The 12,783-nt window shown below is 55.8% G+C and overlaps 2 protein-coding genes across 2 annotated transcripts; one reads left to right on the forward strand and one right to left on the reverse strand.

Annotated features, from left to right (window-relative positions):
• Positions 1-6: 6 nt before the first annotated feature.
• Positions 7-6,663, reverse strand: trmt1 (tRNA methyltransferase 1; the record flags this gene model as incomplete). The annotated part of the gene is made up of 13 exons (XM_042346719.1): positions 6,553-6,663; positions 6,089-6,469; positions 5,485-5,540; positions 5,265-5,398; positions 4,485-4,672; positions 3,893-4,008; positions 3,220-3,332; positions 2,136-2,284; positions 1,947-2,030; positions 1,385-1,454; positions 906-1,040; positions 274-359; positions 7-88 (listed from the first exon to the last, which is right to left on the reverse strand). Coding segments are annotated over exons 2-13 (1,557 nt in total), but the record flags the coding sequence as incomplete, so codon positions are not given.
• An 844-nt stretch (positions 6,664-7,507) lies between these two features.
• Positions 7,508-12,591, forward strand: LOC103172160 (nucleus accumbens-associated protein 1; the record flags this gene model as incomplete). The annotated part of the gene is given in 5 exon segments (XM_042346718.1): positions 7,508-7,584; positions 10,079-10,632; positions 10,634-10,934; positions 11,895-12,074; positions 12,486-12,591. Coding segments are annotated over 4 exon segments (1,115 nt in total), but the record flags the coding sequence as incomplete, so codon positions are not given.
• Positions 12,592-12,783: the final 192 nt, after the last annotated feature.

Raw genomic sequence — 12,783 nt, forward strand, 5'->3', positions numbered from 1 at the left:
GATTACGGAGGAGGGGGCATCCGTTTTGATGGCGTTTTTACACGCGTGCGACAGGGACACACGGTATCCAGCGTGGAGCACGGCTGACCTGAGGGGAGAGGAGCGGTCAGTCACTTTATAGCACTGTTTAAAACAGTATATAGTATTATTACTTAATAGTTAATAATCCAAGTTAGAGATGCAGTAAAGCTCCTCTACACTGTGTCCCCCCACTCCCAGGTCAGGGTTACAGACACAGTAAAGCTCCCTCTGCTCCGCTGTGGAGGGTCTCACCTCATCTGTAGGAGGGAAGGTGTGTTGGAGCGAATGACGCTGCTCAGGTGATCCATGGTGTAGTAGAGAGGACAGTCAGGTAACTCCTAGCGGGAGACAGAACAAACGGGGCTCAGAGTGAGTGACCGAGCTTCAGCCTGGCTCAGTCTGTTCAGATATACTTCCCTCCTGCACCCCCCCCCCCACCCCCACTCGCCCTCACCCTCTCTGTGATCCCAACCCCCAACTCAGGTGCAAAACCCCTCATTGTCCAGCGCCTTAGGATGTCCTCCCGATGCGAAAGGCGCTGTGTAAATGTAATGTGTTGTTGTTGAAGGTAAATATTAATGGAGGGGTTCTGTGTGTGTGTGTGTGAGAGAGGGGGGGAGGAGGGGGTAAAACTTGGTGGCTCACGTGGAGAAACATACCAGTGATTATTATTAATAATAACTATAATAATAATTGCAATCGGCTGCCGCGTTTCACCCACAAAACACACAGTCACTACACTTTACAGTGTATCCTGTGAAGCGCTTTGAGACGTCTCGAAGACGTGATGAGGCGTGGGGTCGAATGCCAGTATTATTATTATGAATGCTCTGTATCCCCCCCACCTCACCGCACCCCCCACCCGCCCCCGCCCCCCCCCTCACCTCCATCACCATGCTCAGTATTCCCACTATCCGGTCGGACGTCTTGTATCCCTGTGGATTGCGCTCCACCGTCTCCAGGACTGTCCGGATGAAATCGGGGGAATGCATCTGCTCAGCCCAGATCGGGCCTCCGAGCTGTCGGGGGGGAGGGACAGGGGGACGATGACACACGGAGATAAACCACTGACACACGCACCCCCTCAATCGCTCACTCACTCACCCCCCCCACCTCGTCAGCCCCCCCCCCCCCCCCCCCCCCACAGCCCAGCAACCAACAAACACACCCACCTCAAACCCAACTTCCCTTAAAAAACACACACCAGCCCCCCCCCACCCCCAAAATTTCCCCCTTACTTGCTCTCTCCCCCCCCCCTCCCCCCCCCCCCCCATTACTTGGTGTCTTTCGTGTGTTTCCTAGATGTCTCGTCCTCTCCCCGCACCCCCCCCCCCCCCCCACCCTACCCCCACACCTCTGTTACCTGGTGACGTTGCTGGCAGTGCTCACACTCAGCTGCCACTGGGGGTCCTGTGGCTGCAGTGAACTTGTGGCTGAGAGAAACCAGAAGATCCTGCATCATATTATTATTATTACACCCCACCCCCAGCCCTGCCAGGCTCCCCCACAACCCCAACCCCAACCCACTACCCGCTGTCTCCGCTCGGCCAGCTCCGGCGTCCCGCTCTGTCCGTCCTCCGCTCCACCCTCGGTGGCTGTGCCTTCAGCTGCTGCACGACTCCCCGAAACTCTGTCACTCTCTCCCTCTACCCCTCCCTCGCCCCCCACTTGCCCCTTCTTTCCTTCCTTCCTCCCCATTTTCAGGTCACGCCCAAAGACCTTCCTCTTCGACCTATGGTGCCTATGGGCACCTGCCCCCCCCCCCCATGGCTCGGAGTCGGGCTCCGCCATTGTCAAGTGCTCCGGGACACTACCCTGCGTGAGGGAGTGTGTGAGTGAGTGAACGAACGAGGGGAGGGAGGGGAGCTGTGTAAACGTGGGGAGGGGGAACGTGGAGGTTAACCCTTCGGGGGAAAGCCACTCACTTCTGGCCGTGTAGAAAAGCCTTTCCCATTCGCTGCATGTGAAACGTCCCACAGCCCACACAGTGATACACCAGGGCCTGCTTACTGCAAGAGAAAGGTCTGGTTACCCACAGCCCGGAGCCCCCCCTGCCACCCCCCCCCCCACACCCACTCATTCACTCCCCACCCGCGAGGAGGAGTGGATCGTACCTGGCGGAGCTCTTGACCTTGGCCTGTCCCGTGAACACCCGGACAAACACCCTGATGTAGAAATCGGCGCTGACCGACAGCAGAGGCTCGATGTAGCGTTGGTAACAGTTGGCTCGCAGGTCCAGGCTGTGCAAGATTATCCTCAGAGCCTTCGGGGAGGAGAGAGAGAGGGAGAGACTCGGTAAGTCACGGCTTGAGCCTGTATCTCAGTGGTTACAGCACTCGCTTTGCAAGCGAGAGACCTGGGTTCGATTCCCGGCAGGTCAGGGCGAGACCTTGGGCAAGTTTCCTTACTTTACTCCACACGTCTATTAATAATCCCTCCAAAACAATAATAAATTGGTCGTTCTCAATCCACGGCTGTTTGTGGGACAGACGCTGCTGTGCGCAATCGGCTGCCGCGTTTCGCCCACAAATATACAGTCAATTCACTTTACGGTCTATTCTGTGAAGCGCTTTGAGACGTCGAGAAGATGTGATAAGGCGCTGTATCAAATGCCAGGATTATTATTATTATTATTATTATTATCCTGTCCAGCGCTTACAAACACCGCAGAGCCTCTCGGGTTGTTTCGTTGCTGTTAAATCCTTGTGTTTGATCACCTGAGCCACAGCAAACCTGACTTTGTTTCGAGCTGTGCCCCTTGTCACCAACACAGGTCTTGCTGCTGTTTGCAGACCCTTCTGGGTTCCCCAGTGTTTGCTCGGGCTCCGTCCCCCGCCCCGCCCTGTCCAGCCACACCATCGGTTGAGCCTTCAGCCTCTCTGCTCTCCAGCCTCTGGAACTCCATCCCACAGTCCCTCCGCCCTCCTCGCCCCTTCCCTCCCTCGCTTCAAAACCCTCCTCTTCGACCTACTGCGCCTTTGGTCACCCATCTACCACCCCCCCACCCTCCCTTTCACCCCTCACCACCCCCACCCCGTCAATGTAATGTGTTGTTGTCGTCGGGAGGACGTCTCAAAGCACTTCACAGGATTTTACCGGGAAGCGTAGTGACTGTGCGTGTGGTTTGTCTCCCCCGATCGGAGCTTGGTTTGATGTTCTCCCCAAGAGGACCTGGGATGTTTTTTTTGTGACTCTCACCATTTCGTGACAGAACTTGGACTTGATGGACATGGCTCCGTATTTACTGTAACACGTCTCCCCACTGTTCCCAGCCATCACTGCCATGTCTGTACACGTCACACACAGCAGCCCTGAGAGTGAGAGAGAGAGAGTGAGACACAGAGAGAGAGAGGCAGAGACGGAGAGAGTGAGACACAGAGAGAGAGTGAGACAAGAGAGAGATACAGAGAGAGAGGCAGAGACAGAGAGTGTGAGACACAGAGAGAGAGGCAGAGACAGAGAGAGTGAGACACAGAGAGAGAGGCAGAGACAGAGAGAGTGAGACACAGAGAGAGAGAGAGAGGTAGTGTGTTTATTCAGTTTCCCCATCTCCTCCCGCACCACCCCCTATAATAATAATAATAATCCTGGCATTTGAAATGAACAAACGGCACTTTTTTTTGCTTCCACTGCCTGTCTGTCTCCCTGGGGAGCCTGTTCCATAGTTTACTACTGACTCACTGAAGTAGTGTTCCCGTAGATTTGTTCAGAATTGCCCCCCCACCTCTGGTTCTACTGTTCAATCCAAGATAAAACAGCTCATCAATCGGTCTATGGTATCCAGTCCTTCAGAATCTTAAAGGCTGTCATTATTTCGCCCCTCAACCTTCTCTTCTCCAGATTAACGTTGCTGATTAAGCCGCGCTCTCACCTCCCTCGCTCACCGCCTGCACAGCCGCGTCGATAAACGGTGCCGGGCTGCCGTAAGGATCCAGGTCAATCACATCAAACCGGTGCTCACTACGCTTCGATTGGTGGATGAGCAAACTGATGGGAGGAGAGAGAGAGAACAGAGAGTGAGAGGGAGAGAGAGACAGAGAAAGTAAGAGCGAGAGAGAGTCAGCGTCAGAATCCGCAGGTATCTTTAATATGTAAAATAATAATAATCCTTGCCTTTGACGCAGCGCCTTAGCACGTCATTGAAACATCTCAAAGCGCTTCATGGGATAATATTATCGAGTGTAGTGACCGGGTATGTTGTGAGCAAAACTTGGCAGCCAATTGCGCGCAGCAGTGTCCATTTTTGGAGGGGTTATTACTCCCCGGAAAACGATCTCCCAATCGTTCCTACTTACAGCCGGCAAACAGAGGTGTGCGCGTGTGCGTGTGTGTGGAGTAATGCAACTTGGCCTAAGGTTTCGCCCCGATCCAACCTGTCCTGGAATCGAACCCGGGTCCTCTCGCTTGCTGGCAAGGCGAGGGCTCTGATCACTGCGCTACGGGAACTGAAGGCTACTTCATACCTGGCGTCGGCCAGGCTCGGGGTCACCAGATGCTCCACGTTGTTGAACTCGATGTTTCTCTTGATCATCTCCACGGCTCTGAAGGAGAAGTCGTTGGCCACGACACTGTGAATCCCGGGCACCTCCTTGGCGAAGCGGATAGATCGCAGCCCAGAGGCAGCCAATCCCTCCAGCACCCGCAGGCCCTCCTACAGCAGAGGAGAGAGAGCGAGGCTTCTACCCAACGACGACGACAACAACGACAGCTTCTGTTTGTCTATAATCCTGGCCTTTGATACAGCGCCTCATCACGTCGCTGAGACGTCTCAAAACGCTTCACAGGATACACTGGAAAGTGAATTGACTGTGTGCTATTTCTTGGGCGAAACGCGGCAGTAAACTGCGGACAGCAGTGTCGCTACAAACAGCCGTGGATTGAAATGTCCAATTTATTGGTTTCTCTTTAAGGAATTATTAAACCTTGGAAAAGCGATCCACCAATCAACTGACAAGCGGGTTCCTACTGACAGCTGGTGCGTGTGTGTGTGTGTGTGTGCGTGTGTGTGTGGGTGTGGAGTAAGGAAACTTGCCCAACCTTTTGCCCTGACCCGCCCGGGAATCAAACCCAGATCCTCTTGCTTTCAAGGTGAGGGCTCTAACCACCGAGCTACAAGACACCGATATATAGTTCCCCTTACACAGGGCCTAGTCTAACACTGTGCTCTCTCCCCCCAGCACTGTGCTGGAGCGTCAGCTCAAAGTCCCTCCCACCCTCTCCCCTCCCAGAGGCGAGAGTGAGACCTGGCATTTCTCCCCCGGCCTGGCGAGTTCTCTCGGTGACTGCTGGTCTCCCCGGTCGGTCTCGGCGCCCGACAGCTCGCCCTCGCTCTCGCTCAACTTGACCACCATCTTCTCCGACTCGCCGAGGGACAGCACTGCGCAAAGACGGCAAGGCTGGTAAACGGGACACTTAAAGCCCACGGGGGCCCGAGACACAGCGGCTGAACGAACTCGGTCTCACCTCCGATCCCCTTCGCCGCTAACCTCTGCCGGGCAAACTGTGTGATGACGGCACACCTGAGAGTCAGAGAGAGAGAGAGAGAAAAGCCATCACATAATCATAATAATAATAACAAGCCTCATGTTTGACACAGCACCTTATCACATCTTCGAGACGTCTCAAAGCGCTTCACAGGGTACGCTGCAAAATGTAGTGACTGTGTATTTTGGTGGGCGAAACGCAGCAGCCAATTGCGCCCAGCAACGTCCCCACAAACAGCCGTGAGGTGAGCGATCGATTTTTCTTCATTTTTTTGAAGGAGGGATTATTACCCTCGGAAAAGCGAGCCACACATCAACTGATAACCGGGTTCTTGCTTACTGCTAGTTAAACAGATCGCAACTCTCAAAGCTTCAAACCCTTGAACGTTCCAGCGCCTTGGGACGTCCTCCCACCATGAAAAGCGCTGCGCAAATGCAATTTGTAGTTGTTGTTGTTAAAAGAATCTTCAATTTCTCTCTGTCTGCGGCAGACTCTCTTACCCTCACCGCAAATGACTCTCTTACCCTCACGATCTCAGATGTATTTCGTTAATGATCTCCAGGATGACAACACAAGTACTCACGTCAGATCTCGATTAAACTCCTGCACGGGATTGTAGAAGACTTCGTTGGCACTCGGGAATATGATGCGAGCTTTTCCCTCCTGAATAACGGCTTCTACGTTGGTAACCGCCGGGCAATCTGTGTCACTGAGTGAGGCCACACACTCGGCTTGCTCCTGGACTGACTTCAGGCTCCGACCTCCACCGTTCATCTCGCTCTCTGGCTCTGCCTTTGTCGTCCCCGTTTCCATTTCCACCGCGGAGTGTTTCGGGGGTGTGCAGTGAAGAAGACGCCCCACAGCTCTCACCGTGTTCACGCTGCAGAGCACAGAGGGTCTGATCAGGAGCCGGCCTGGGGCTTGCATCGACTGAGAATCCCACTTATTTACAAATCAGCAGGTCCTGGAGAAAGTCAGGAAAAGGGAGTTAGAACAAGAACGTGGCAATAAACACAAAGAGACTAAATATGATTAGAAACTGCTCACAACAAAGAATCCTCTCTCTATTCCCTGGTACTTATCCAAATCCACTCTTGTTTTGCTCAGCATTTGATATCGCTGTTAAGACATCTGAAAGCACTTATAATAATAATCCTCGGCCTTATCACATCTCCGAGACGTCTCAAAGCGAGTGGAGGGAAGTGACTGAAGAGTGACTGAGTGAGTGAGAGAGGGAGTGAGAGAGGAGTGAGAGAGAGAGAGGGAGGGAGTGTGAGAGAGAGGGAGTGAGTGAGAGAGAGGGAGTGAGAGAGAGGGAGTGAGAGAGAGAGAGTGAGTGAGAGAGAGGGAGTGAGAGAGGAGTGAGAGAGAGGGAGGGAGGGAGGGAGTGAGTGAGAGGGAGGGAGTGAGAGAGGAGTGAGAGAGGAGAGAGAGAGAGGGAGGGAGGGAGGGAGTGAGAGAGGAGTGAGAGAGAGAGGGAGGGAGTGAGAGAGGGAGTGAGAGAGAGGGAGGGAGTGAGAGAGGGAGGAAGGGAGTGAAAGAGAGGAGTGAGAGAGGGAGGGAGTGAGAGAGAGGAGTGAGAGAGGGAGAGAGAGTGACTGAGGGAGAGAGAGTGACTGAGGGAGAGAGAGAGAGAGGGAGAGAGAGAGGGGGGGGAGGGAGGGCGGCGAGAAGGCTCCTCACAATCTCCTCCCCTGAGGGTTGCTCAGCAGCAGCTGTTGGAGCCTCACACTCTGGGCGCCGCCATCTTGCCTTCGCTCCCGCGTGACGTCAGCACGCGCGCCACCCGGTCGGGTCGCGCGGTCGCGGTGACGTGACGTTGGGTGCGGGTGGTGACGTCAGCGCGCGTTGTACGTCGGGTATCTGACGCCATGGCGCTGGCTGGCGGTGACGTCGGCGCCTGGTCCTGGCGGGGTGGTGAGTGGGGGGGGGGGGGGGGGCACGGTGACGTCATCGCGCGGCACGTCGGGAGTGTGACGCCATGACGCTGGCGGGCCGGCGGCGGGAGGGCGGTTGCTAGGCGCTGGCGATGAATGGCGGCGGCTGCTAGTGCGAGGCTCGGGGAGCGGCCTCAGAGCGGTGAGTGTGAGCGGAGGGGAGGCCGCCCCGGGGAGGGAGGCGGCGAGGGGAGCGGGAGAGGCGGGGAGGCCAGGCCCAGGCCTGTCCCCGGCCCCTACAGCGGCAGCAGCCGCCTAGGCCTCAAAGCCTCGGCCTCGCGTGATCCACTTGGCCGGCGGCCCTGGACTGTGTGTGGCCCCGACCCACAGGCCCAGAGGCCGGCGGAGGGGAGAGCGGCTAAAGCTCAGGGCCTCAGGGGGGGAGGAGGAAGGGGGTCCCGGGGACACACACTCCCTCCCTGTCCCTGGGGGTCCCTGAAGAGGAGAGGAGGCCTCGGCTCCTGCCCCCCGGACAGGGGAAGGCTCAGGGGCCGCAGGAGCCACGGGAGGAGGAGACTTCCATCAAGTTTTTAATCCCCTCCTTTTTCCTCCCATCCCAACCCCAAAAGCAGCAGAGGAACAGGAGGAGGCCATTCAGCCCCTCCAGCCTGTTCTGCCGTTCCACTGGATGGTGACTGATCTGTCCCCCCCCTCCCCCCCCCCCGCGGCTCCCTCCCTCCCTCTGCAATAACCAGCCCAGGACCATCATCATCATCATCATCATAATAATAATTACGCTGTTGAGGCGCCGTAAAGCTCTTCGCTCGGTTACACTGTAAAGTGGAGTGACTGTGTATTTTGCGGGCGAGACGAAATAGGAACAGGAGGAGGCCATTCAGCCCCTCGAGCCTGCTCCGCCATTCCGTGAGAGGTCGCGGCTGACCTGCACCTCGAGTCCGGCTTTGCCACATATCCCCTCGATCCCCCGACCCTGACAGACACCTCATACACCGCAGTCTGGGCAGTGCGGACGGATACGGCCATAACCCACAGCCTTTCGGGGGGACGGAGAGAGAGAGAGAGAGAGAGAGGAGAGAGAGAAGGAGAGAGAGAGAGAGTGAGAGTTCCAGAAATGAACGGATGAAACGCACCGAGAGCCGCGTCTGAAAGGTGGAAGTGATCGAATGGCTGGAATCCAGACACTTGGTGCAGACGCGATGAATCATCCTCCGTCCGTAATAGCAACGATGACGACCGATGAGAGCGCTCGAATGTGGTCGCGACGTCTCAAAAGGCGCTGCGCACGGGATTCCGCTGCCCCCGTGTAGCAAGTGACCACGATTGGAGGCAGCGGAGAGCGCTCCCCTCTTTCTCTCCCCCTCCCCATTTAAAATCTGACAGCCGTGGGAGTCCTGCAGCTCAGTGGTTAGAGCGCTCGCCTTGCAGGTGAGAGACCTGGGTTTGATTCCCGATACGTTGGGCAAGTTTCCTAACTCAACGCGCCAGTTTACCCCAGAAGTAAGTAGGACCCCGGCTGTTGGTCACTTTTCCCGGGAGTAATAATTCCTTCCAAAAAAAATAATAATTCGGTTATTTAATCCACGGCTGTTTGTGGGGACGCCGCTGTGCGCAATTGGCCGCCGCGTTTCGCCCACAAAGTACACGGTCACTGCACTTTACAGTGTGTTCTGTGAAGCGCTTTGAGACGGCTCGAGGACATGATACGACGCTGTATCAAATGCCAGGATTATTATTATTCTATATATATCTTGCCATGTTCAAATCAAACTGACTGCCCACAGACCCACTGACCAAGTGACTGACTGACCCCACTTGACAGCAATTGCCTGGGAAGCGCTTTGAGCTGACTCGGTGCTGTATTAACATGCGCAGTTGTTTATTGTAACTAAAATGCCGTCGAAACAAAAAAAAAAGCCTGAGAACGTGCTGTGGATTTATTTTGCTTAATTGCATTGCGATTCCCCCAACCGCCCCCCCTTCCCCCCCCCCCCCCCACACACACACACACACTCACATCCTCGCAAGATCTCTGCAGTGCTTTTTTTTGTGGACCGTTTGCACTCTCCACCTTTCCTGGGCTACCGCTCCACAAGCTCTCGCCACCCCCTGGGAACCTTGGTATAGTGAGTCTGATATGTTTATTGGAAGTGAGGGGATGGGGATCGGTGGGAGAGAGGAGAGAGAGAGAGAGAGAGAGCAGTCAGAGCCAAGCTTGTCTGGCGTGTCCTCACCCGACCTCCACTCAGTCAGTGGATAGCGATGTGGATCGAGGAGTCACTGCAGCAAAGAGAGCCCTGTGTGTTGCTGTGAGCAGCTCAATGGCGTCTTATCACACCCGACACTTTTAACTCTTTCATCGCGGCAAAGTTACTAACTTGCTCACCACAACTCGCATTTGTCCAGCGTTCTTCGCGCCGGGCGGCAGTCCCCGAGAGCTACAGATTTTGAAAGATATATATTTCTTTCAAAAAAAAAAAAAAAAATTTTTTATGTTAATAACATATCTTGCCGCGTTTCGCCCACAAAATACACAGTCAGTTCTCTTTACAACATGTCCTGTGAAGCGCTTTGAGACGTCTCGACGACGTGATGAGGCGGTATATCAAATGCAAGGATTGTTATTATTACTATTACTATTCTCTCTCTCTCTCTCGTTTCTCTCTCCCTCCCAGCAGGTAGAGCAGTTTGCTGAGCAGACACCATGGCTCAGTCTCTGCAGATGGAGATTCCGAACTTTGGGAACAATATCCTGGAGTGCCTGAACGAGCAGCGGCTACAGGGGCTGTACTGTGATGTGTCCATCGTGGTCAAAGGCCAGGCCTTCAAGGCCCACCGGGCTGTGCTGGCCGCCAGCAGCTCCTACTTCCGAGACCTCTTCACTGCCAACAACTGCGTGAGCTTTGAGCTCCCGGCGGCCGTGCAGCCCCAATCCTTCCAGCAGATCCTCTCCTTCTGCTACACGGGGCGCCTGAGCATGAACGTGGGGGACCAGTTCCTGCTCATGTACACGGCCGGCTTCCTGCAGATCCAGCAGATCATGGATAAGGAGACAGAGTTCTGCCTGAAGGTCAGCTCTCCGCACTGCGACTCGCAGGGTCTGCACGGTGACGACACGCCTTCTGAGCCCCCCAGCCCGGCCCAGGCCAGCCGCTCGCTCTCCGCCACCCCCCTCTCGCTCGTGTCGCGGGTCAAGACGGAACAGACCGAGACGGACTCCGGCCACTTTACACCCCATCGGCAAGAGGCTGTGGGAGAACGGGCCCAGGGAATGGAACGGTGGCACGGTCTCGAAGATGGCCAGGGTCTCGCACAGTGCCACGTCCGCCCGGCAGGGCTGTGCTGCCGGGGGTCCGGGGGGCTCGGACCGCACCAGCCCCGGCACGGCGAGCGCCTACACCAACGACAGCCCCAACTCCTACCAGAACGAGGAGGACGAGGAGGAGGAAGGCAGCGAGGATATCGTGGAGGAGCACTACCGGCAGATCTGTAACATGTACACCATGTACAGTATGATGAACGTGGGCCAGCCAGGTACGCGAGACTGAGAGAGAGAGACAGACAGAGAGACAGACAGATAAAGAGAGTGAGAGACAGACAGACAGATAGAGAGAGTGAGAGACAGACAGAGAGACAGAGCTGTGGTCCTGTGGCGTAGTGGTTAGATTCACACAAGCCAAACACTTGATCGCAAGTAATATTGGGAATAACCAGTCAACGTCCCACCACACACAGCGACTGACGGCAGATAAAGGAGGGGATAAAATACAGATTCTCAATGCGGGTCAATAACAATTATTTTCTTTAGGCAGCCGCCATCGTCAATGGGATGGGGGTGTGTGTGTGTGTGTGTGTGGGGTGATTCAGAGTCCTGTAGCGTAGTGGTTAGCGCACTCGCAAACGAGAGGACCCGGGTTCAATTCATTCCCCGGGGGGGGGGGGGGGGGGGGTGAGGAGGGTTAGGTTGGGGCAAAAGGTTAGGCAAGTTTCCTTACTCCACACACAGACGCGCACAGGTCTCTCTGTTTACTTGGCAGCAAGTGGGAACTCGGTTGTTAGTCGATTGGCAGAAGGAATAAAAATGATAACCTGGTCACTCAATCCGCGACTGTGTTTGTGGGGACGTCGCTGGGCGCGACTGGCTGCTGCGTTTCGCCCACAAAGTGCACAGTCACTCCACTTTACAGTACGTTCTGTGAAGCACTTTGAGACCTCTCAGCGATGGGAGCGATGTCAAGTGGAGCGATTTCTTTGAGGTGGTGGTGGGGTTGTGGGGGTCGGGGGGGCTGGGTTTGGGGATTAATAATAATAATATTCCTCGCATGCGACGTCGAGACGTCTCCAAGCGCTTCATGGGATACACTGCAAAGTGTAGTGACTGTGTGTTTTGTGGGCAGCCGATTGCGCACGGCAAGTGCCCCGAGGCCGATGCATTTTTTGCCGCCACCTGCCACCCACCGGCTGATGTTTCTGCGCTGTTGTTGTGCCCGCCAGCGGCAGCGGAGAGAGTGGAGGCTCTGCCCGACCACCTGACCACGGACGCCCGCTCCCGGGTGAGGATGCGGAGGGACCTGGCGGCCCTGCCCGCCGAGCTCATCACCCAGATCGGGAACCGCTGCCACCCCAAACTGTACGCCGAGGGAGACCCCACCGAGAAGTTGGAGCTCGTCACAGGTACCAGAGTGCCTTCTGCTGTTCGTTCAAGAGACAGCAGCTTCTCTCCCCCCCACCCCACCCCCTTATGCTTTTCTTATGTTCCCATCACCGGCTGCTTCTGCTCCCCCGCACTTCCCGGCCCACCATTGGCGGTCGGACCTTCAGCATCTCTGCCCCTACTCTCTGGAACTCTCTCCCGCATTCCCTCCGCCTCACCCACCCCCTCCCTCGCCTCCTTCAAGTCCCGTCCAAAGACCATTCCTCTTCGACCCCCCACTTCCAGCCCTCCTGACCCCAACTCCCAGCTCGGGTCCAAAATCCCCCGACTGTCCTTGTGACGTGAAAGACGCTGTGTACACGTCAGTTGTTGTTGTTGATCTGTGTTCATTCTCTCTCTCTCTCTCTCCCTCTCTCGCTCTCTCTCCTCAGGCACCAGTGTCTTCATCACCCGAGCCCAGTTAATGAACTGCCACGTGTGCGCTGGCACCCGTCACAAGGTGCTGCTCCGGAGGCTGTTGGCCTCCTTCTTTGACCGGTAAGCGACCGAGACTCCCCCCCCCCGCCCTGTCCTGGTAGCATAGTGTTTGGCCTCCTCGCCTCGCAAGCCAGGGGACCCGGGTTCCATTCCCGGGCGTAACCTTGGGCAAGTCTCCTCACATTTTCAAGGTGGAGGCAGATAAATATTTGTTAGGTCTGTGGATACGGGGCAGGGAGGGAATTGGAGTTG

Source organism: Callorhinchus milii, unplaced genomic scaffold, assembly GCF_018977255.1.
Source record: "Callorhinchus milii isolate IMCB2004 unplaced genomic scaffold, IMCB_Cmil_1.0 Scaffold1470, whole genome shotgun sequence".
NCBI classification, from domain to species: domain Eukaryota; kingdom Metazoa; phylum Chordata; class Chondrichthyes; order Chimaeriformes; family Callorhinchidae; genus Callorhinchus; species Callorhinchus milii.